At 40.1% G+C, this 23,145-nt stretch overlaps 2 protein-coding genes across 2 annotated transcripts; both read left to right on the top strand.

The window, feature by feature from the left end:
• Positions 1 to 10,405: 10,405 nt before the first annotated feature.
• LOC107788402 (uncharacterized) lies at positions 10,406 to 12,688 on the top strand. Its single transcript, XM_016610083.2, has 3 exons — positions 10,406 to 10,649; positions 11,379 to 11,579; positions 12,385 to 12,688. Exons 1-3 carry the CDS (start codon positions 10,539 to 10,541, stop codon positions 12,418 to 12,420), a joined length of 348 nt encoding a protein of 115 aa, XP_016465569.1. The 5' UTR covers positions 10,406 to 10,538; the 3' UTR covers positions 12,421 to 12,688.
• Positions 12,689 to 16,324: 3,636 nt separating this feature from the next.
• LOC142163816 (uncharacterized) lies at positions 16,325 to 16,888 on the top strand. Its single transcript, XM_075220961.1, has one exon. It carries the CDS (start codon positions 16,325 to 16,327, stop codon positions 16,886 to 16,888), a length of 564 nt encoding a protein of 187 aa, XP_075077062.1.
• Positions 16,889 to 23,145: the final 6,257 nt, after the last annotated feature.

The raw sequence follows: 23,145 nt of genomic DNA, 5'->3' as shown, positions 1-23,145 counted from the left end.
ACATCTTCAATCACTCCTTTTAGATGAGCAAGGGAGCGATTAGCCAATTGTAAGATCACCGTTATTAGGCGTGGCTCACCTAATCCCAACTGTCTGAACACAGATAGTGGCATCAAATTGATGCTCGCTCCAAGATCACACAAAGTTCGCCCAACTGCATGCTTACCAATCAAAATTTGGATAGTAAAACTACCCGGATCCTTCAATTTATGAGGTAGCTTGTTTTGGATTCTAGAGCTACATTCCTTAGTGAGTGCTACAGTTTCGAATTCGGTCAATCTCCTCTTATTTTCACTATGTCCTTGATGTATTTTGCATATTTAGGAACTTCTTGCAGGATGTCTACCAGTGGAATATTGATTTGTACCTACTTCAAAATATCAAGAAAATTTTTATACGCGGCATTATCCTTCACTTTCTGCAATCTTTGAGGGAACGGTGGTGGTGTCCTTGCAATTACTGGTGGAGGTTGCTCAGCCACCGCCTCTCCAGCTGGCTTCTTTGACTCTTTTGATTTTTCTGATTTTGACTCTATAGTGGCCGGCTTCTCATTAAAGGTCACTTATTTTCTCTTTTTCGACTGGACTTCTTTTAATTGTCTCCCATTCCTCAATGACACAACATTAATGGATGCCTTAGGATTAGCCTCAGTGTCACTTGGAAGAGCTCTAACTGGTTGAGTATTTTGGGCACTAGCAAGTTATCCCATTTAGCGCTCCAAATTTCTCATTGTTGTGGCTTGGGCCTGCTGGTCAGCCATCACTTTCTTTATCATCTATATTGTGTGGGTTTGCTGGTCAGCCATCAATTTCTTTATCATTTCCTCAAGGTGACTTGGAGAGTTTGCATGTTGTTCAGCCTGAGGTGGTCTATATTGTTATTGAGGTGCTTGTGGTCAGTATTGATTCTGAGCACATTGGTTTCCAACCCAAGAGAAGTTTGGGTGGTTCCTCCAGTTGGGATTGTAAGTGTTCCCATACTGGTTTGTCTGGCCACTATTTGCATTACCCACAAAATAGACAGACTCAGGATTAACTGGGCATAAGTCGCTCGTATGACCCTCTCCACATACTTCGCAAAACAATTGGACTTGTTGCACATGCTGAGCTTGTTGCTTGTTAATAACCAAGGTCATCTGATTGACTTGGTTGGTCAATGTGGAAATCTGTGCCGATAATACCGAGACGACATCCAACTCCCTGCAGATTTTTGCACTGTGTGTCTGCCCATCTCTCCTTGCCAATCAGGATTGCTTTTGGAGAATTTGTTCAATAACGCATATATCTCATCAAAGCTTTTCTCCAACACTTGACCTCCAGCTGCAGCATCTACCACAATCTTTGTCTCAGGATGTAGCCCTTCTATGAAAGTGTGAGCTAACACTTCGTTTGTCTGATTGTGATGAGGATAGTCTCTGAGCAGCCCTTTGAACCTCTCCTAAGCGAAGTATAAAGACTCCCCCGCTTTCTGTTTGATGGCGACTATCTCACTTCTGATTTTTGCAGTTTTGCCTGAAGGGAAGAATCTTACCAGAAATTTCCTTGCCAGATCATTCCATGATGTAATAGAGTTTGCTGGTTCTGCTTTCAGCCATCGCTTTGCTTCGCCCAACAGAGAGAACGGAAAAAGAGTGAGCCTCACATAGTCTGGAGTGACACCGTTAGTGATGTCAGTATCACTAATCTCCAAGAAATTCAGGATATGATGTTGTGGATCCTCGTGTGGAAGACCCATAAACTGCCTGTTCATATGAAGTAGCTGGATCATGCTCTATTTAAGCTCAAAGTGCCCAGTGATTCTAGGCTTCACAATGCTGGAGGTGACATTAGCAATGCTGGGCATCGTCACCTCCTGAACAACCATATGTTTCTCCTCTGCCATGTTCACAAGAAATTGAACAAGTGCCTGAAGATTATTTGTATCCTTTGTTTCCCTCAACCTCCTATGAAATGTCCTCTCAGGTTCGGGGTCAAAGCCTTGAAGTCTATCCTGGCTTCTGACCCTTCGCATTCAATCAAAGTTCCTAAGAGCAGAGCAACAATCAAGTAACATTAGACTTGACGAAATAAACAATTAAAGCAAAAACTAGAAAGTAGTCAATATTCAACTTTCCGGCAACGGCGCCAAAAATTTGTTGCTCCCAAACTTACACGCAAGTATATATGATCGTGCAAGTAATAAAACGATAAGTTGAGTATCAAACCCACATAGACTTGTATTAACTACCCACTAATTTTACCAAGATTGTTATTCAGTCGAGCCAATCCGAGTTCAAAAGTGTGATTTTACTAAACAATAATTCTAACTAGTAACTACATTATCAAGCAGCAAAATGATTATTATGTATTCAATAGAGACAAATATTCCAGGGTTGTGATCGGTTCACCAATCCTATTATGTTCTAGTTAACTCTCCCTTTCATGCAATTCACTCATGGTTGCTAATTAATCAAACAATTGCTCTCGTTGCCTTCTCCCAAAGTACTACTCGCCTATTCAAAATAGATTAACGCCTATATTCCTATGAAATCAATCTATTAAGAATGCATTAATATTACGATATTTAATTAAGCACGGTGACTAGGTATATTCCTATCCTAACCATAAATCCGCCCCCTCTCCCCCTCAAAGTTAAGATCGTGCTCTCTTCAATTCTTTTCTTATCTAAACATGGCTTTCCCAAGCATAACATAGATAGTAAATAGAACCTAACTGCTGGCCAGACAATTAAGCAATTAATCACAAAATTAAAGAAACAACCATATATTAGTGAATTAAAATCAAGGTTAAGTTAACGTTAAACAACAATATTCATGGCTAAATCACAACCCCAGAACTATGGGTTTTAGCCACTCATGATAGTATCAAACAATTTCATAAGTGTTAGGATAATCGAAAATACTAAGAAAAGATGAAGAAAACTGAGATCTCTTCTCTCCTGAATGTTTCTCGTGTGTATTCCTTATTCAAAGTGGCGTTCCCCCCTCTAAAAATATGTTTTGTCTTGCTTTTATACGCGTTGGGTAGGTCTTGGGCCGAAATAACCTTGTCCCGGGCAAAATTGGACAACTTCCGTCGCCAGTGTCCAGCCCAGCTCCCTACGCTGGTGCTGGGCTTCTTGATCATTCTGCCTCTGGCGCCACAGGTGGCGCTCCACGCTACCTGTGGCGCTGAAAATCCGGGGTTTCCTTTTTTCAACTCTTTTGGCTCTAATCTCGCACCTTTCACCCCTAATTGCTTCCGGATAATTTCTACACATAAAAACACCGCGAATTAATATAAATCAACATATTTTACATCCGAAATCCACGAAACATGAGTAAAACATAAGGCGATATACATATAAATATATATACTTTAAGTTATAGAAGAACTGAGAGACAATTAGAAGAAGTCTAGTCGAAAAAGAGAAAACAAGTGACCTTTTATGAGAAGCCGACCACTATAGAGTCAAAATGAGAAAAATCAAAGGAGTCAGAGAAGCCAACTAAAGAGGCGGTGGCTGAGCAACCTCCACCAGTAGTTGGGATTGTAAGTGTTCCCATACTGGTTTGCAACCTCCACCAGTAGTTGGGATAGTAACTTGTTGCTCCCAAACGCACACACAAGTATACGTGGTCGACAAGTAATATAGGATTGTAAGTCCATATATCGATTAACTATCAACAAAATTAAACTAAGACAATTAATCTATTCAAGTGATTTCTAAAGATTATTAACCGCAACTAATCTAGAGTAGCAAACTAAGAAATTAAAAGAAACAAGTTGGAGAATATTAGAGATGAATTCAATGAGAGACGATATTCTAGAGCTATGGGTTGACTAACAATCCCGTTGAGTTGTCCACTTAAATTGTCTAATTAATTTATCTAGTTTATTGATTGACAGGGTTGATATTACTTGTAGCCTTCTCCCAAAGTACTACTCGTCTATTCAAGCTAACCTAACGCCTATATTCCTATGGAATTAGAATTAACAAGAACACACTAATAATTTCTGTATAGTAACCAAGCAAGGCGATTAGGTATATTCCTATCCTAACCGCAAATCTGTTCCCGATGCTCAAGCTCAAGATCTCGCTCTACTCAATATTATATGCAATCTAGAATTCCCTCTCTCGAGTTCAACCCAAGATTCGTATATAGTATTTAATTGGTGATCAAGCAATCAAATAATTAAGCGCAAGATTGAATAAATAAACCAATATGATAAAATAATAAGAACAATTCAAGCTTCAAACTACAACGTTCATGTAGAACCCCACAACTCTAGAACAAATAAACTATGAATTAAAGGAAGAGAAGAGAAGAAAAACTAGTTCGAAGCCTCCTCCAAGTGTTGTGTGTATTGCTCCACGTGAATTTTCCTTCAAAGTTGTGGGGCCGTGAAGCCTCCTCCAGTTTTAGAACTAGTTTTATACGAGTTGGGGCCGTGTAGGGCTGAAATAACATTGTCTCGGGCGAAGTAGGAAAACCCGCTCACACAGCGTCCAGACCAGCGCGAGGCGCTGGCCTTAGCGCCGAATCCAGTACGTTTTCACGTTCAGTTCCTTTGCTGCGTTACTTTCATCAATTGCATTCTAAATGCAATTGAATTATATATCCTTTTTCTTGTCTTCCACTTGGGGGGACAAAACCCAAAGAGTGTCCCCTTTTTTTATTCTTTTAATTTTCTTTCTTTTTTTTCTCGCATTTTATTCAATTTTGTTCCAGATCTCTTCATCTTCACACCACTTTATTCTTACATAGTTAAAATATAGTATTAAGTACAAAGTAATATAATTAATACTCAAAAGATGATTAAAAGTACTAGAATCTGAGGCTGCAATGGTTAAATATATGCATTTTTGGCCGAACATCAACACCTCACACTTAGACGCTTGCTCGTCCTTGAGTAAGTATTAAAATCACTCTCAATAAATCAAGCCTAGCAACACTACCACTTCGGTTGATACTAACAATTAGGCCCTATAGAAACTCAAAGCATCAGATATACACTTCCTCATCATCGTACAAGATATACAAGTCACAAACAAGCAACAAACTTCTAACCTCCTAACCTCATAGAGGGACTCTAACTCACCAATTTTAAGCTCGCTCACCTATTCTGTCAAATAAAGCTAATAACATCACCCACCTATCATGAAACAAGTGCCCTCACAAGAATAAATAGTCCATACACTCAAATCAAAGAATGAATATAATTTAAGGACTTAACATCAAAGAACAACTCTCGCACTCACAAACGAATTCACATGTAAGCATAAAGAACCATAGGCTTGACTATTATGTATATCTCTACTAATTAAGTATGTTAGAATAGAATCAAATAGGACTTTAACAAGTTGTAATGTTGGCTAAGGGACAGGTAGGAGAACTATATAATACTAGTGACTTACACTTCCCTAAGCACTTTGCACTTTTAGACTTCATCACTAATTATTTTCAGATCTTAATTTTATTTTTCAGCCTTCTCTTCATCAATTGTTCACAAGTATTTCCCTCGTATCAAGAACGTTTCATTTTTTTTAAAGCAAATTTTTTTCATTCTTTGTTTTTTCTTTTCACATTATTTTCACGAGGGCCCTTTCATCATTTTTCAGCTATTGTTGGTCACCATTTTACACTTAATCATCCCTTTCTTCAAATTTATCAATTAATATCACAATCTAAACAATAATGCTCGAGGAAGCAGGGTGTAAAAATTAGGGATTCAACAAAAGGATAAAGGCAAAAATACGGCTTCCAAACAAAAGGCTACAGGCTCAAGGGGCTAAATAGTGGTACAATATGTGAAAAGGCTAAAATTCACAAGACATATCAAAGAAAGCCTATTATCATCTTCTAAATAGAGTAACTCTTTTATTTCGCTTCAATAACATGCAGGGCAAGTTCTAGACTAAGATGCAAAACATAGAATATATGTAAGAAATCCTTATCACACATGGCACAAGTATCAATCAAGATGGATCAATTCTACTCTAAGACAGACATGGTCATTGCGAACAACAAAATAAGAATAAGCTATATAGAGAGTCACAACCCTGAGCTTAGGTGTCAGAAAGTCTACTATTTTATTCATTACTCAAGCACTCAGAGGAAAGTATTACTCAAGCTCAGGCCTAACTGTGCTAATATCAAACAAGTCAAAAAAGTTTTTCTTCTCCTAAAAAAAATCTAATCCTAAAAATAAAAAAAGTTTACTCGGTTCAAGTTACATCCCCTGCAAAAGAACCGATGCAAAAAGAAAAATCAAGGGGGATTATTACCTAAATAAAACTAACTAGAAACAAAAATAAAATATTTTTGATTTTTTTTTATTGGACCTTAATCCCTCAAGAAAGCTGTCCACAAAATCCATCGTCGGAAAAAGTCCAAAAATTCTGATTTTTTATTTATTTTCGTTTTTTTCTTTTTTTTTTAAACAAAAACTACTACACTAAGAACGAGTACTACAACTAAGCTAAGATAGCACAAAAAATCTCCCAGACAATCTCCTCACCCAACACTTAAAATTATGCAATGTCCTCAATGCACACTATAAATAACAAGAAGGTAAAAGAGACTCCCTAGTAGGCCAAAGGCCGAAGTATTAGCAGCTCACGGGATACTCATACTTCTCCCAGGTATGATCCCTCGTGCGAGTACCTCACACTTAGTTTCAACCACCTGCTCACTTTTTCACTCGCCTATTGCCTTTGACTCCATGCTCCTACTTCTATAAAACACAAAAACAATACTACAAAAAGAAAAACACAATTTAAAAAAATAAACAAAAAGAAAAATAAAAAAAATAGAATTGGGTTGCCTCCCAACAAGCGCTTGATTTAACGTTGCGGCACGACGCCATCACTTTCACCATTTTGCCTTCCACTTTGAGGATATGAATTGCGCCCCCAATTCTGCATCAATTTTTCTGTCACGTTCATGGGGAGGTGGTGTGAAAATAAAGGAACCAAGCAATAGATATCGTATCTTGCATTTCTTGGCCCTTAAGTGAGGAATGTGGTTTTGCCTTTTTGGTGTTGCAAATTTTAGAATGTAAGGGTCTTGTTCTTCATCTATACATCTCTGCAAAGGCTCGATCTCCATATCTCCATCCAAACATAATGTAAAAAAATATTTAGAATGAGGACCAACACGCCCCAACTCCAAAACTGCATTATTTTTGACATCCTCAATAATATATACTACCTCAACCTCGACATCATCAACAAAAGCATGGTCTAATGATTGGTATTCTCGTTTTAGCTCCTCAATTTGGCCTAGAAGATCTTTTTCAACTTCACACAACTCATCATTAAATTGTTGGGCGTTACACGTATCAACCTTTGCACTCAACTGAGCCTCCAAGTCGCAAATAGAACTACCAAATTGGTCGATCTCTTGTCCCAGTTCAACTCTTCCTTCTATAAAGTGTTGTATCCCATTTGTAATTTTCTCACGGAAACCTCCATATTCCTCTAATAATTTCCTGTGCATATCAAGAATGCGAACATCGTGTTCCACATTATCCAATTCGTTACTCCTGTCAAGCTCACAAGAATTATTAGAATCAACATTAGAAGGGATTGGAATAGGATACCAACACTTAGGATAATTATTCCAATTACCACCACAAATAGTACAGGATTGAGATGGTGCACACAACTCGGTCCTGAAAATATTTTTACAATATTGCCATAAGTGGTGTCCTTTACAATATGGACAAGGATCACAAAAATAAGAATACTTACTATCCCACCACTTTTCGTTCAAAGATGCCATGTAAAAAAAAAAATACTAACTATACTAAACTAAAATTAAAAACTAAAATAGATAAAAAGTAAAAATCCAATCTAGTAAAATAGTTGATTTCTAAGTCCCCGGCAACGGCACCAAAAACTTGTTGCTCCCAAATGCACACGCAAGTATACGTGGTCAACAAGTAATATAGGATTGTAAGTCCAGATATCGTACCCACAGGGACTTGTGATTAACAATCAACTAAACTAAACTAAGATAATTAATCTATTCAAGAGATTTCTTAAGATTATTAACTACAACTAATCTAGAGTAGCAAACTAAAAAATTAAAAGAAACAAGTTGCCGAATATTAGAGATGAATTCAATGAGCGACGATATTCTAGAGCTATGGGTTGGCTAACAATCCCGTTGAGTTGTCCACTTAAATTGTCTAATTAATTTATCTAATTTATTGATTGAAATGGTTAATATTACTCGTAGCCTTCTTCCGAAGTACTACTCGTCTATTCAAGCTAACCTAACGCCTATATTCCTATGGAATTAGAATTAACAAGAACATATTAATAATTCCTGTATAGTAACCAAGCAAGGCGATTAGGTATATTCCTATCCTAACCGCAAATCCGTTCCCAATGCTCGAGTTCAAGATCTCGCTCTACTCAATTTTATATGCAATCTAGAATTCCCTCAGCCGAGTAAAACCCAAGATTCGTAGATAGTATTAAATTGGTGATCAAGCAATCAAATAATTAAGCGCAAGATTGAATAAATAAACCAATATGATAAAATAATAAGAACAATTCAAGCTTCAAACTACAACGTTCATGTAGCACCCCACAACTCTAGAACAAATAAACTATGAATTAAAGGAAGAGAAGAGAAGAAAAACTAGTTCGAAGCCTCCTCCAAGCGTGGTGTGTATTCCTCCACGTGAATTCTCCTTCAAAGTATATTCGATCTCCTCCAAATTAGGTTTAGAACCCGTTTTATACGAGTTGAGGCTGTGTAGGGCTGAAATAACATTGTCCCGGACGAAATAGGAAAACTCGCACACGCAGGGTCCAGAATAGCGCGAGGCGCTGGCCTTAGCGCCGAATCCAGTACGTTTTCACGTTCAGTTCCTTCGCTGTATTACTTTCATCAATTGCATTGTAAATGCAATTGAATTATATATCCTTTTTCTTGTCTTCCACTTGGGGGGACAAAACCCACAGGGTGTCCCCTTTTTTTATTCTTTTAATTTTTTTTCTTTTGTTTCTCATATTTTATCCAATTCTGCTCCAGATCTCTTCATTTTCACACCGCTTTATTCCTACACAGTTAAGATATAGTATTAAGCACAGAGTAATATAATTAATACTCAAAAGATGATTAAAAGTACTAGAATATGAGGCAACAATGGTTAAATATATGCATTTTTGGCCGAACATCAATTACTCAAGAAAATAATACAAAACAATATGAGATGATGATATTATACTAAAATATTCAAAAATAAAGATAATAAAGTCGCATAAAATAAATGTTGCTAATTAATAAGGCAGAATGAAAATGAACATAATCTAAAAGTTCTTAGTCATGCTAAAATAGGTACGACTAATAAGTACTAAATATTAATTATATGACTAAACAATTAAGAAAAAAGTTATGCATTTTCACTGTCTAAAGCAATGCAAAACTAAAAATAGATATCCAACACTATTATCATTCATAGTATTAAATAAAATTTCTTTTGTTAGCATTATTATTGATTTGATTTTGCTTTGGGCTTTATTTGAGTTACTAACACTTATGGGCTATAAAACATATTTGAGTATTCAAAAATTTGAAGTGCAAGCTTGGAATTATACGTTACAAGATAGAACTATGAAAAAATTTAAAAAATATTTATAAGATTACATTACAATAAAAAATTGTATGCATAAAATATTTTAAAACTTGTATACATGTAATGTCGGGTTGGTTTAGTTTCAATTTGACTTTTTTTTTTAGTTAAAACCAAATCAATCCAATTATGGTCGGATTTGTTTTCCAACACCAAACCAAATCAAACTAAGTCATAATCGATTTTTTTTTCTTCTGATTTAACTCGAATTATTGATTTGGTGTTGTTTGTCGGTTTCTTCTGTACGCCCCTAATAATAGTATATTACACTTTCAGTGTTTCTTGACTTTTTATAGAGGATTGCTTCCCTTATTTTTAAGATTACCTATTAATGTATGTGTTAAAAATTACATGTAATGGTGAATCTTTTTTAGAGTGCCAGTACATAGAACTATACTCTAATTTAAATATCTTTTACACCTTGCATGAAACCTTAAATTTAAAAAATAACAACAATCCAGTATAATTTCACTGGTGAGGTCTGTGAAAGGTAGTGTGTAGTGTGTACGCAAATCTTACCTCTATTCTTGGATGGAGAAATTGTTTTCGATAGACTCTCAGCTCTCTCCCTCCAAGAACTCCCCACATTGCTCTTGGGGAGACTCAAACTCACAACCTCTCCCTCCAAAAACTCTTCACCTTGCTCTTGGGAGACTTAAACTCACAACAAATTGAGGGTGATCACCGCTGGAGCAACTCAATCTTCTTTTTTAAACTGAGAAATGAAAACAAGAAAAAAAAGGAAGAGTCACGATCCCAACGGGATAAAATACAAAAACAAGAGAGAAGCTCTCCTATTTTCATCTTCAACAATATCTATTAACTGAATCTTAATTACAAACCACCCATTTCCCAACACACCCCCACAAGAACCTTTACAAGAAATTCAGAAAAGGTGACAAAAAAAGAATGCCGACTCTGAATCTGTTTACAAATGTACCAGTAGATGCAGTGGTAGCTTCTGATATTCTCAAAGATGCTACTAAAGCTGTTGCCAAAATCATTGGCAAACCCGAGTCAGTTAAGTCCCTCAATTTTTTCCATTAGTGTTAGTGTTATGTTTTCATATTTTACATTGACTGTTACTTGCTTGATGAAATTCCCCTGACAAAAAGTTTATCAACTTCGTTTACTCTAAAGACGGGCATTGCTTTGCTGGTAATTATAAGTCATCTTCACTTCTACTGGGTATATTAGGAATTCGAGTCGCGAAGTTAAGTGAGATTGAAATGAGACTGGTTTAGTAGTAGGTCCAGAATTGGGGTCATGTGAAATTAACAGAGGTTTTTGAGTCATGTGGAGGTTAAGTTGGAAAAAATAAATAAAACTGGTGTTTAGGTCAGCTTGTGCACAACTTGATTATTTCATAGGTATTTGCTACCTCCCACCAGTACAACTACCGAGTAACTACTATCAAGGCTAAGTAGATGGGAAGAAATCACCCGGTGTGTTTTGCCTCCGCTAGAATTTGAACTGATACCTTATTGTTTTGCTCTCTTTCGCTGCATTGTCCACAAGGCCACACCCTTAGGTGCTTAAATGGGAACATGTTTAGAAATGGGGTAAAAAGAAAAAGAAAACAAAGAACTTTTACTTGGGTTTACCAATTCTCTGTGTTTCTGTTACATTCTGAATTTTGGAACTCCATTCTAAACCAGTGAACCCAAGCAAATGAAGATGATGAAACAGAAAATTGCTAAAGCTAAGCTAAAACTAAGCTAACTTATCTCTACTTGTTCTTTTCGGCAGTATGTGATGATCTTGTTGAATGGAGGAGTTCCTATTGCATTTGCTGGCACTGAAGCTCCTGCTGCGTACGGTGAATTAATTTCCATTGGGGGTCTTGGACCTGGTGTGAATGGAAAACTCAGTTCAACCATTGCCGAGATTCTTCAGACAAAGCTGTCAATAGACAGCAACAGATTTTATATTAAGTTTTATGATTCTCCGGTAAGTCTTTATAAGAACAAAGAGGGAAATGACCTCTTTGTCTTCCCCCTACCCCAACCCTTCCTTGGGCCACTACAGGAGACCGACAAGTTGGTCTTAATTAGGATATGTGTAATGCACTATCCTTTGTCTTGAACAACTAAAAGAATCGTCTACTGCTTCCTATTATACGCCTGGACTCAGAACCAATTCTATCAACCCTGGCCAAGTTTAGACCTTGTTTGTGTTTTTTGCATGTATCGAGCCTATTGTATGTTGTGTAATAGTAAGGATCACTCTAGATAAGTTGAAGTAGCTGTAAAGTTTGTTCCTTAGATGAAATCTGTGGAGAAGAACTACTGAAAGTTAACCATCTTGAAAACAACTTTCACATTATTGTTAGATGATGTTGCATAAAACTTTTTGTAAGTAATGTCCTTCCTTTGATGACTCCCAAACAGCATTAGTTTCCTAAGATACTGTTTCAGCTGGAATTTGGTTGTTCACCATTTATGCAGTCCTGCTCAGAACTGACTGGTTAAAATGTCCTGTTTTGGATGCACCGATGTTCCTATTGTCCTATTGGAATTGGCTCTATTTCAATGGAATCTAATCATCCTAACATAATGAATAGTCATTGTGCTTATAACCTACTTTTTGGTTGCATTGTTTATGCTCAACTGGCACAAACTTGAGTTATTGCTGCATTTTCTGCTTAGATATTGCATTTTTCATTTCATACTTTTTTATGTGTGACCATGTTTACATCAATGTAAAGTTATGTTAGGGAAATATCTGAACCGGAATTCCTTTTCTTTGTGTGCAGCGCCAATACTTTGGGTTCAATGGCTCAACTTTTTGACGACCTTGCTTAAAAATAGCTGCTCTGGAATGGTAGAACAGCACATTTAAGCTGGCTTAAGACTCCATCTGCACTCGACTGTGAGTGTTTCATGGAAAAAGAAAACCTTTGTGACATGTTTAACGGTTATACTTTTGTACGTGATTGGGGGATTGTAGCTAGAAATTTAAAGTTTTAAGGCATGTTTCAGCATTAATAATTGCCCAGCATAGGACTAATTTTCCAATTTGTGTCTATTATCTTCTATAAATAGAAATATTTCTTAGTAGATTTTGTTATATTTTTAAAGTTATAGAAGTACAAACCTATCAGTTTATATATGTATAAATTGAATAAGTTGAAGAAAGAAAAAGAAAAATTGGCCTACAGACAATAAGCATAAAGTTGTGCATTCAATAAGCACCTGTAGACATCAACTTTAAATTTTTAGGATCTATTACTTGGACCTCCTGACAATCATTTTGAAGTAATTTTATTTATTTTATATATTTATGAATTGGCAGAAACCAATTGCCAGTTCTTCCCGACTACTGGTTGCAGTAGGAAACTGAACTTCCTTTATAATTAGTTCTTCTCTTTTGTTGTGTATTGCCTCCTTATGCGAGGGATCGTACTGATTTCTTGCTGTAGCTAACTAGCTATATCGAGTTCGTGACAGGCCATGTTTTCTATCAGCATCCTATCAATTAAAGAACTCTCCCAACAGTTCATTTTTCTCCACGTCAGTATCTTAGCGGCCATTGGCGGAAGATCTAAACTTGAAGAGGGAAGCTCCATAATCTCACTAGTAAATATATTAAATAGTGAAATTCGATGGCCTGTGTAAAGGCAAGCAACTCCATTTAACTCTGGAATAGTATTTTCATAACCAAGATAGGGCATACTTAATCGTTGAAGAAATGTTTTTTGCACAACACAAAAAAAGGGCAGCCCGGTGCACTAAGGTCCCGTTATGCGCGGGGTCGGGTCCGGGGAAGGGTCGGACCACAAGGGTTTATCGTACGCAGCCTTATAACCCTGCATTTCTGCAATAGGCTGTTTTCACGGCTCGAACCCGTGACCTCTTGCTCACATGGCAACAACTCTACCAGTTATGCCAAGGCTCCCCTACAAATACAAAATAGAAACGAATTCAGCATATAAGCAATCAGTTAACATATACTCATGTGTATGCCAGATTCAAGATTTACAATTAGTCAATGGGTTACTAGCTTCTTCCGAATCTTCCATCCCCAAGCTCAAAATTAATAATACTCTTGAGATAATATATTTTGAAAATAATGAATATGGTGCTTTTACACGTTAGAGATATGTTTCAATGAGAACAGTGGCACAACCAGGAATATGAATAAGGGGATTCATATTTTAAATTTAAACTTGTGCCCTAAAGCAAAATTTTAAACTCTCTTTCTAAACTAGTTCGCCTTTCCTTATGTCAAGAGGATTCTCCGGTTTATATACAACCAAAAAAGTTCCTCTTTGACCTATTCACGCATTATAATTTTAATTCCGGCACATTGAATGCCCTTGCGAAATGTTCATCTTATTAATTAAAAGTAGTATATGTATATATAGTTGTGTATGTATAAAGAGATGCACTCGTTGTCTTTAAATCTTGGATTTGCTCGTGTTGCAACGAGTCTGTATGGGTCAAAATCCATCTTTAGTCGAAATGGTATTAGTAAAACATTCCCGGGATGCCACGCGTCGAAGTAATCTAATTATCAGCGAAGGTCGCGGTCGAAGATCAGCAAGACTGAAGTCGAGGAGTTGTCATCGAGGCCGAAGTTGAGCACCTTTGACAGAGTTATAACGGCTAGTTTTAAGACAGGACACAAAAGAAAATATTCTAGTGGATATTCTCTGCACTTGTACTGTTAAGGTTTTTAGGAACATGTTCCCTATAAATAGATAGAAACACAATGATAGGGGACATGTGATATTCTTTTGTTAAAATACACTTTGACTTTAGAGAGAGAATAGGATTTCATTGCAAGCACACAAACATCACATTTTCACTAAGATCTTGTCCACACATTTTCACTAGATCCGAGAATAACTCAGATATTCAAAGAATTGTCCATCACTCATCATTGTCAGAAAGAACATTCACTGATTTCTTCCTTTCTTGGGTAACTAATTCATTCTATTTACTTAAATGACATTTATTGCTATTCATCAATATTTAATGCTACATTATTGCCTTTGATTTCTTGAGTATTGATTGTATGTTGCCGTTGCTACCAAAATATACCTACGTAGTATTTATTGTACTTTTGAGCACTCAACTTTGAGATATTATTGTTAGCTAAGATTAACCCTCATTTGTATAAATTTAATTAATTGAACCAAGATCTATATTTTTTGGTCAAATAATTTAGCGCCGTCTGTGGGGATTTCTTAGTTAAAATTTTAGTTCCTCTAGATCTACAATTGACACAAGTCACTAACGTCAAAAACCTCGAGATCTCCTTTCTTTGTGCATACAAAACCCTACATAGCAGGTAACCAAGGAGAAAGGATAATAATAATAACAAGTGACTTCCCAACCAACCTCATGAATGTCATCAATGAAAGCTGTGAAACAATATGTGAGGACACGATGCCCAACGTGTCCCCTAGGCGAGGGAGGTCGCCCCCCACTGCAGCATTACAAAACCCAGCGGAAAAGGGACCTCCACATCTGCAGAAGAAGGGAAGCCCCCAGCTGTGAAAAAACTCCTCGAAGCATGGCTGACCGACACGCTAGCGAGCGTCCTCAACAAACCCGCTCCAGGCATGACTGCAGAAACCGTATGAGCTTGCATGATACAACAAACAGATAAGCAGTGCAACGGACCAAACCCTCCAACGACAGGTATAGCTCACAATATTACTAACAGTACAGGTGACAGCGCCCTCGCTGCCATTGTAAAGAGGATGGAAGAAATGGAGAATGAAAACAAGGCACTTCGAGACCAGATGAAAGAACACCAAGAACGAGTTGACAAGATACCGGGTGCTCCTAAGCTGCTGCCAAAAAGGGACGTCGACAGGTTCGTAGAGAAGCCGTACAGCGATGATGCAATCCCGAATTCCATACCAAAGACCTTCAAAATACCGCCCTACCTTAGGATATACGACAGAACGACCGATCCTGAGGATCATGTGACCCATTACGTCATCGTCGTGAAAGGAAATGACTTCGCCAAGGAAAAAATGTCCTCCATTTTGCTGAAGAAGTTTGGCGAAACCTTTATGGGAGGGGCATTAACATGGTATTCACAGCTACTGGCCCGCTCCATAGAAACTTTCGAGGAAATGACCGATAAGTTTGTAACTGCCCATGCCGGAGCCAAGAAGGCCGACGCAAGAGTAAACAACATATTCTCTATTAAGCAGTCCTTGGGAGAGGGACTGAGGGACTTCCTCGCCCGGTTCAACAGAGTAAGTATGACTCTACCGAATGTATCCGAAGGGATGGAGGTCGTAACTTTCCAGAACAAGCTGAGTAGAGATGGTTCAAGAGCAACTAGAAAACTGTTGAGCCGATTGATGAAGTATCCTCTAACCACTTGGGATGAAATCCATAATGCTTACTGTGCTGAGGTCCGAGCAGACGAGGACGACCTCAATGGACCAACTCACCGGTTAACCTCGATACAAGCCGAATCCAGAAAAGAACGAAGAGACAACACCAGAAGAGATCGCCCAGTTTCGCGACCCAACAGGGAACGACACCAACCATACGTCAGGACGGCCGCATACCCCCCATGAAGAAGGTCCATCCCGGCCAAGGACGAGAACTGGCCGCAATTAAAGAGGTATGCCCCCCTTATTATCTGCTCAAAAATTTTGTGTGTCACCTACAGAAATAGTCTACGCTCTTGAGAAACTCAGAACAAAGGTGAAGTGGCCGCCGAAGATGAGATCAGACCCGAACACCATAAAATCTGGCGCCCTCTGTGAGTTTCACCAGGAACGTTGGCACAAAATAGAAGATTGCATTGCCTTCAGACAAGAAGTCGTAAACATGTTACGGCAAGGGCACCTCAAAGAGATGTTAAGCGATAATGGAAGAACCAACTTTGCCAGAGGATCTGAACATCAAGGCCCACCAAAGCCGCCATCGCCAACTCGTACTATCAATATGATCATCGGCGGCGACGCCTCTATCAATAGCGTGAAGTTCACCGCCACTCACAAGCTCAAGCGGTCTATTACCCACGAACGGTACAACAGACTCGAAAAAAGAGTCATCTTCGACGAGTCGGATGCCGACGGTTTGACTTTTCCTCATAATGATGCCCTCGTTATTACTTTATGCATTTTAGATACCGTTGTCAAATGCATCATGGTGGACGATGGAAGTGGCGCATGCATTATCCATCCTCGGGTCCTTTCCCAAATGAGACTCGAGGATAAGATAGTGTCGCGCTGCATCACGTTAACCGATTTTAATAATGCAGTTGAGCGGACATCCACGTAAATTACACTCCCCGTCTTAGCCGGCGGCGTGACTCTGGAGACAACATTCCACATCATGGACCAGGCCACTGCGTACAACGCTATAGTGGGACGACCATGGATACATCCCATGAAAGCGATCCCCCCCAGCCTATACCAAGTAATTAAATTCCCAACACCATGCGGAATATTCAGCATATGCGGGGAACATCGCACATCTCGGGAAATGCTACCTCACTGACTTGGACATCACGGCCACCCACCAAAAAAAGACAAAGAAAAAGAGGCATAGCAATCAACAAGGTCGAGGTCGAAGCAAAAAGAGACCGGAGACGTCATCATGGATCCCAACACGGTCGAGGTTTCAGGTTCGACCATAGAAGACCTCTGCCCCGTTCAATTGGACCTCAACGACCATAGCAAGAAGGCCTATATTGGCTGCAAACTCCGGGAACCAGGTAAATTCAGTCAATTCTTAATAGCTAAGAAAGATTTGTTTGCTTTCATCCATGTAGATATGCCGGGCATCCCAAAGGAATTTGCCACACACAAATTAAACGTCGACCTATTCCACCCCCAGTAAGACAGGTCAGGCATAAATTCAACTCTGCCATCAACGATGCAGTCCGTGAGGAGGTGGAAAAACTGTTAGAGAACGGCTCCATCAGGGAGTCAAAGTACCCCAAGTGGATCGCCAACGTAGTGATGGTCTAAAAGAAAAATAGGAAATGACGGATGAGCATGGATTTCACAGACTTGAACAAAGCATGTCCAAAGGATTCGTTCCCATTGCCCCATATCGACCAACCCATCGATGCAACAACCGGGCACGAACTATTGAGTTTCTTGGACGCTTACTCAGGCTATAACCAAATTCTTATGGAGGAAGAAGATCAGTAGAAGACCACGTTTCATCACCCACCAAGGAACGTATTGCTATAGGGTCATGTCGTTTGGACTGAAGAATGCAGGGGCTACTTATCAAAGATTGGTAACAAAGATGCTCAAAGACCAGCTCGGTAAGACCACAGAGGTATATACAGACGACGTGTTGGTCAAGTCCGAAAGGGCAGAGGATCACATCGATCATTTGAAAGAAACTTTAGACATACTCAGACGGTATGGAATGAAGCTAAACCCGGAGAAATGCGCGTTTGGCATAGCCTCAGGAAAGCTCTTGGGTTTTCTGGTGTCGAAGCGAGGGATCGAGGTCAATCTAGACCAAATCAAAGCTATCAAGGGGAGAATGAAATACTTAACCACCAAAAATCAAGTCCAAAGATTGACTGGTCGAATCGTCGCCCTATTAAGGTTCATCTCGCGGTCGTCAAATAGATGCCACAAATTTTTTGGCATACTCAAGAAAGACAACGGCCTCGAATGGACTCCCAAGTGCATCCAGGCTCTGCAAGAACTAAAAGCATATCTATCATCACCGCCCCTTCTTTTAAAACCCGAACCGGGGAAGCAACTCCTCATCTATCTAGTCGTCTCCGAGGTAGCGGTAAGCACAGTCTTGATTTGCGAAAATAAATGTACACAATCTCCCACCTTCTACATTAGCAAAACACTTGTCGACGCCGAGATAAGGTACCCGCACCTCGAAAAATTGGCTCTGGCCTTGGTCATAGCTTCACAAAAGCTTAGACCCTATTTCCAATGCTACCCCATCTCGGTCGTCACAACCTTTCCCCTGAGGAGCATTTTGCATAAACCCGAGCTATCGAGAAGGCTGGCTAAATGGCCATCAAGCTAAGCGAGCACGATATCACATACCAGCCGCGAACGATGATAAAGTCACAAGTGCTCGTCGACTTTGTCGCCGACTTCAGTGCAAAAATAATGCCTGAAGTCGAAAGGGAAGCCATCCAAGCTTCCCTCCAAACACAAGACCTCTAAATCCTATATACCGATGGCGCATCCAACGCATCAGGGTCCAGACTGGGACTCGTACTCGAGGTCCCTACAGACGAAGTAATTCGCCAGTCCATAAGGTGCCCGGATATGACTAACAATGAGGCCGTAATTGCAGGGTTGAGGCTAGCACTCAAGTATGGGGCGAAACGGTTGAAACTCCGCTGTGAAAACTCGTAGTCAACCAAGTCATAGGGACTTTCCAAATCAAGGAATAAAGGTTGCAAAAATACCATACCAAAATTTGCAAGCTATTGCCTGAGTTCGACGAATGCCAGCTCGATCAGATCCCACAAACACAAAATGCTGAAGCAGATGGCCTCACCAAACTGGCATCAGCTACCAAAAACATCACAACTGGAAATAAAAGCATAGTCCATCTCCTCAACTCATCACTAGATCAAATCGAGGTAAAAACCATAAACTTAACTTGGGACTGGCGCAATCATATTATCGCATATTTACAGGACAACACACTCCCAGGCAACAAAAAAGAAGTCAAGAAACTAAGAATGCAGACGGCCAGATACAGTCTCTTCCATAGCGACCTATACAAGAGGACCTATGGCGGTCCGAACCAAACCCGGTGCGTCCTCGAAAAAGTCCACGAAGGCCATTGCGGTACTCACTACGGCAATCGAGCACTAGTCAGATGCCTCATACGGGCGAGATATTATTGGCCCACCATGAAAAAGGATGCTGCAGACTTCATGAGGAAATGCGAACAATACCAAATGTACGCCCCAATGATTCACCAAGCAGGCGAACACCTCCACTTAGTCGCCTCCCTTTGGTCATTCATCAAATGGGGAATGGACATCGTGGGCCCCCTCCCAGCAGGGCGAGGTAATGTACGATTCCTTTTGATTTAACTAACTATTTCTCTAAATGGGTGGAAGAATGAGCATTCGCCCAAATATGGGAACATGAGGTAATCACCTTTATATGGAGAGACATCATCTGCCTATTTGGAATACCCAAGGAAATCAGCTGTGACAACGGACCCAGTTCACAGGAAAGAAAACCGCCAAGTTCTTTTAGAAATGGCATATCAAGAGGATACTCTCAACCCCATATCACCCAGCGGGTAACGGGCAAGTAGAATCCTCCAATAAGTTCATATTAAACATCATAAAGAAAAAGTTCGAAGACGCCAAGGGACTATAGCCATAAATACTACAAGAAGTATTATGGGCCTACCGAACGACTCTGAAGATGAGCACAGGAGAGACGCCCTACACTTTGGTCTATGGGATCGAGGAACTAATACCGGTCTAGGTTGGAGAACCCAGTCTAAGGTACTCCCACGAAAGCGACACGAGTAACGATGAGAGCAGAAGGCAAGAACTCGATAAAATTGAAGAACGAAGAGATATGGCGTACATAAGAATGGTCGCCCCAAAACAACAAACAAAAAGCTATTACAACAAAGAAAGCAAAGGTCCGACCGCTTAAAGTCGAGGACTACATATTGAAAACCAAAACTCAAGCGAGCAAAGACAATGGAAGGCAAGCTGGGAACCGGGGAAGGCAAGTTGGGAATGAATTGGGATGGTCCGTGTAAAATCACAAGCAAAGTGAACAAGGGTTCATTCCAACTAGAGACAATGGAAGGAAAGGTATTACCAAACAACTAGAACATCAGCACCTCAAATACTTCAAGTTTTGATAGAAAAAGCACCCCCTAAGTCGTACTCTTTTTCCCTCACTTGAGTTTTGTCCCATTTGGGTTTTTTCAAGGAGGTTTTTAATGAGGCGGTGAAGGGAACACTTCGAGTTGAAGTACGCGAGGGTTGGATCATTGTTATTAATTCATTGCCTCACTTCTCAATACTCTCCAAGTTAACCAATGAAGGGACTAAGTAGACTAGGACTGGGACTGGAACGCCAGCCAACAACCAAAATCTGTAATTTTCTCCAAGTACGTAACCAAAGCAACAATGTCAAAGCAATAAGAAACTTACGTTTATCAGGAAATTTTTCGTATTAAGTTTACGTTTGACCTCGCTCGAACAAACACCTACCGGCCCTCGGCCGCGATTTAATGAAAGGTTATGTTCGACTAAGCTTGAACAAACACCTACTGGCCCTCGACCGCGATTTAATGAAAGGTTATGTTCGACTAAGCTCGAACAAACACCTACCGGCCATTGGCCGGGATTTAATAAAATGTTATGTTCGACTAAGCTCGAACAAACACCTACTGGCCCTCGGTCATAATTTAACGAAAGGTTATGTTTGACTAAGCTCGAACAAACACCTACCGGTCATCGGCCACAATTTAACGAAAGGTTATGTTCGACAATGCTCGAACAAACATCTATTGGCCCTCGACCGCTATTTAACGAAAGGTCATGTTCGACTAAGCTCAAACATGACCCCTACCGGCGGCTGCGATTTAATGAAAGGTTATGTTTGACCTCGCTTGAACAAACACATATCGGTCATCGGCCACATCTCCACAAAGAAACACACGCGACCTATGAATATTCGGCTCCAAGGCAAAGACTAGCTAAAAGACAACAACAATAAGAAGGACAAAAGCAAAACGAGCAAATAATAGAAGCAAATAACATACAAGTATAAAAAACAAACCACATGAAGGAAAAAAGATGCAAGGAACAACTTTGATATTTCATACTTAAACTGTTTACAAAGGCTCGTGAAGACGCCAACAAAAATACACAAAAAAGTCAAGAAAAAAACCACCGGTCGCCGCCATCACGACCTTCATTGCTCTCGCCAACTTGGTCCTCAATGGCGTCGCCACCCTGACCATTGATACCCTCACCATCTCGATCCGCCTCTCCATCGCCACCTTCGCTCTTAGGATAAGCGGTATCGTACCAAGCATTCTCCTCAAGCCGATCTACACCCTCATCCCTCTCCTCCTCATAGGCCTCAGGCTTACTAGGATTATATCCACAAGTGACTCGAGCTTCACGAACCTTAACACGAACATCTTTGAGGGCAGCCTCAGAAACGAATGCCGCCGCATTCAAATCTCGAAAGGCATCTAACTGGGCCTCAGCATGAATCCATTCCTCCAATAACTCCCGAGGAATAATGGGAAAATTCGAAGTGCGGGAAGAAGACAGCTGTGCAAATAATTGGGCCTTCTCGGCCTCCAAACGGTCACTCGATCATGAAGAACGGAGTTATCTTTCTCCATCTCTCCTCTCCTCTCCTCAAGTCAATCTTTCTTAGCTCTCGTCGTTGATTGATCGTTCTCCCGCTTGGCTCGGAGAGTCCTATTTGACAACTCAAGCATCTCCTTTCTCCGAGCATCCGAACGAGAGGACTCTGCCTTTTCAAGCTCCTTTTACTTCTCGGCGATCTCACCACTAAAGGCCTCCAGCTGAAGTCGGCACTCTTCTAACTGCCCCGGAACTCGACCACTTGACCTTGAAGGTCGCTGCATTGGGACTCCACGCCCCTAGTGACCTCAAGCTCCTCTTCCCTACTCCTGAACATCCCATCGAGGTCGCTACATTTCTCGATGGCCTTCACCAACTCATCATCTTTCTCCTTCAACTCGTTTCGAAAGGCCTGCATATCGCTGCCTTCGCGGAATTGCCTGCGGAGATCTCGATACTTGCCACGATATTCAAAATACTTGTCTTTCAATTTCAAAAAGATCTCTTTACGCCTCTTCCCCCTCTGGGCGCTCTCGGTCTCCAAAATCACCGTTTGTAATCATAAAAAGGAAAGAGAATAAAGAAATCAGAACCAAAGATGCCCTAAAAAAATAAAAATAAAAAGAGAAGAGGTCGAAGCACAAACACTAACCCTAAGATCAAGACAACAATGTTCCTCGACAAAACACCATAATCTATCTCTTTAAGGGTCTTACCTTTTATCTTGGAACAAAGAGGGCTGAGGGTAGGGACTACGTCCTCGGTATTCTTCAACGGATCACGATCTATGGGGATCGTGATAGTCCTCGTAGACCCCTCCAACCTTATCTCAAGCTGGGTAAGCCCTTCCTCCATCATCCTCAGGTCGTCTGCATCAACGTCAGAACCTGATTCATCGCCCTCCTCAGCGATGCCTTTGCCCCTCTCATTGGTCGGTAAGGAGGTATCTGCAGCTGTTCGAGAGGTCGATGCCTCATCTCGCTGTGAAGTGTCAAGGACATCAGCAGTCGTCCCTTCAGTCTCCATCATCGCAGAAGGAAGAGACACATCCACATTGGCTCCCACCGACCTCGGAACTCAGTTCAATATCATCCCCCACAAGAATGGTCGTCGTCTCACGCAATGAAAAATCACCTTTCGTCACATCAACGGCCCGGGTGACTTTGTCACCAACCTCCATGGACTTCCTCTTTTGAGGCAATAGATCTTCATCACTAGGCAAATTTTC

Source organism: Nicotiana tabacum, chromosome 9 (genome assembly GCF_000715075.1).
Source record: "Nicotiana tabacum cultivar K326 chromosome 9, ASM71507v2, whole genome shotgun sequence".
Taxonomy (NCBI): domain Eukaryota; kingdom Viridiplantae; phylum Streptophyta; class Magnoliopsida; order Solanales; family Solanaceae; genus Nicotiana; species Nicotiana tabacum.
Note: the sequence above shows the minus strand (reverse complement) of the source record. Positions and strands in the feature narration are given on the sequence as shown.